A 1,469-nucleotide genomic window follows, 5' to 3' on the forward strand; every position below is an offset into this window, starting at 1 on the left:
AAGGCCACAGAGATGATTAGCCGGGTTCTCAAGAGTGTTTCTCGTATTAATATTGTAGGAATATTGTTAATTTGTCACTGAAACCATAACACTCCTTTAAAATCCTGTGTCACTTCGACTAGAGCCTTCTGAAAGTAGTGGAGATGCGGGCGGGAGTGTTTCATAATAGGTCCAATGACCTTATTCTGAAACACCTCTACGCTGCAACTCCGCTGCTCTCGAAAGGCTTTAGTTAAAGTGACACGAGTTTTTCAGAGGTGTGATTCTTGTTATAGCGATAGATCAACAACATGAACAGGAGATTCACTCTTGAAAGCGCCACACAGTGTTACCGCACCACACAGCGCCACACAGTGTTACCGCACCACACAGCGCCACACAGTGTTACCGCACCACACAGCGCCACACAGTGTTACCGCACCACACAGCGCCACACAGTGTTACCGCACCACACAGCGCCACACAGTGTTACCGCACCACACAGCGCCACACAGTGTTACCGCACCACACAGCGCCACACAGTGTTACCGCACCACACAGCGCCACACAGTGTTACCGCACCACACAGCGCCACACAGTGTTACCGCACCACACAGCGCCACTCAGTGTTACCGCACCACACAGCGCCACACAGTGTTACCGCACCACACAGCGCCACACAGTGTTACCGCGACACTAAGCACCACACAGCGTTACCAACCGCACAGCGCCACAGCATTACCACGACACACAGCGCTACACATTGATACCAACCACACAGCACCACACAGTGTTGCCAACCGCACAGCGCCACACAGCATTACCGCGACACACAGCGCCATATAGTGTTACAGCGCAAGACTGTTACCGCGACGCACAGCGCCACACAGTGTTACCGCGACACACACCACCACACAGTGTTACCAATCACACAGCGCCACACAGTGTTACCGCGACACAGCGCCACGCAGTGTTACCAACCACACAGCGCCACACAGTGTTACCGCGACACACACCACCATACAGTGTTACCAACAACACAGCGCCATACAGTGTTACCGCGACGCGCAGTGTCACACAGTGTTACCGCGACACACAGCACCACACAGTGTTACCAACCACACAACACCACACAGTGTTACCCCGCCACACAGCCCCACACAGTGTTACCGCGACACACAGCACCACACAGTGTTACCAACCACACAACACCACACAGTGTTACCCCGCCACACAGCCCCTCACAGTGTTACCGCGACACACAGCACCACACTCTGTTACCAACCACACAACGTCACACAGTGTTAAAGCGACACAGCGCCACACCGTGTTACCAACCACACAGCGCCATACAGTGTTGCCGCGACACACTGTTACCATGTTACCGAGTCACAGAAAATAATGATGACGAAGCAGTGGTCTCTCTCTCTCTCTCTCTCTCTCTCTCTCTCTCTCTCTCTCTCTCTCTCTCTCTCTCTCTCTCTCTCTCC

General features: G+C 53.4%; 1 protein-coding gene across 1 annotated transcript; it reads left to right on the top strand.

The window, feature by feature from the left end:
- Positions 1-290: 290 nt before the first annotated feature.
- On the top strand, positions 291-746 carry LOC135115617 (oocyte zinc finger protein XlCOF6-like). The gene has a single exon (XM_064032545.1). The coding sequence runs from the start codon at positions 291-293 to the stop codon at positions 744-746; it is 456 nt and encodes a 151-aa protein (XP_063888615.1).
- The last annotated feature ends 723 nt before the right edge of the window (positions 747-1,469 follow it).

Source organism: Scylla paramamosain, chromosome 29 (genome assembly GCF_035594125.1).
Source record: "Scylla paramamosain isolate STU-SP2022 chromosome 29, ASM3559412v1, whole genome shotgun sequence".
In the NCBI taxonomy this organism is placed as follows: Eukaryota; Metazoa; Arthropoda; class Malacostraca; order Decapoda; family Portunidae; genus Scylla; species Scylla paramamosain.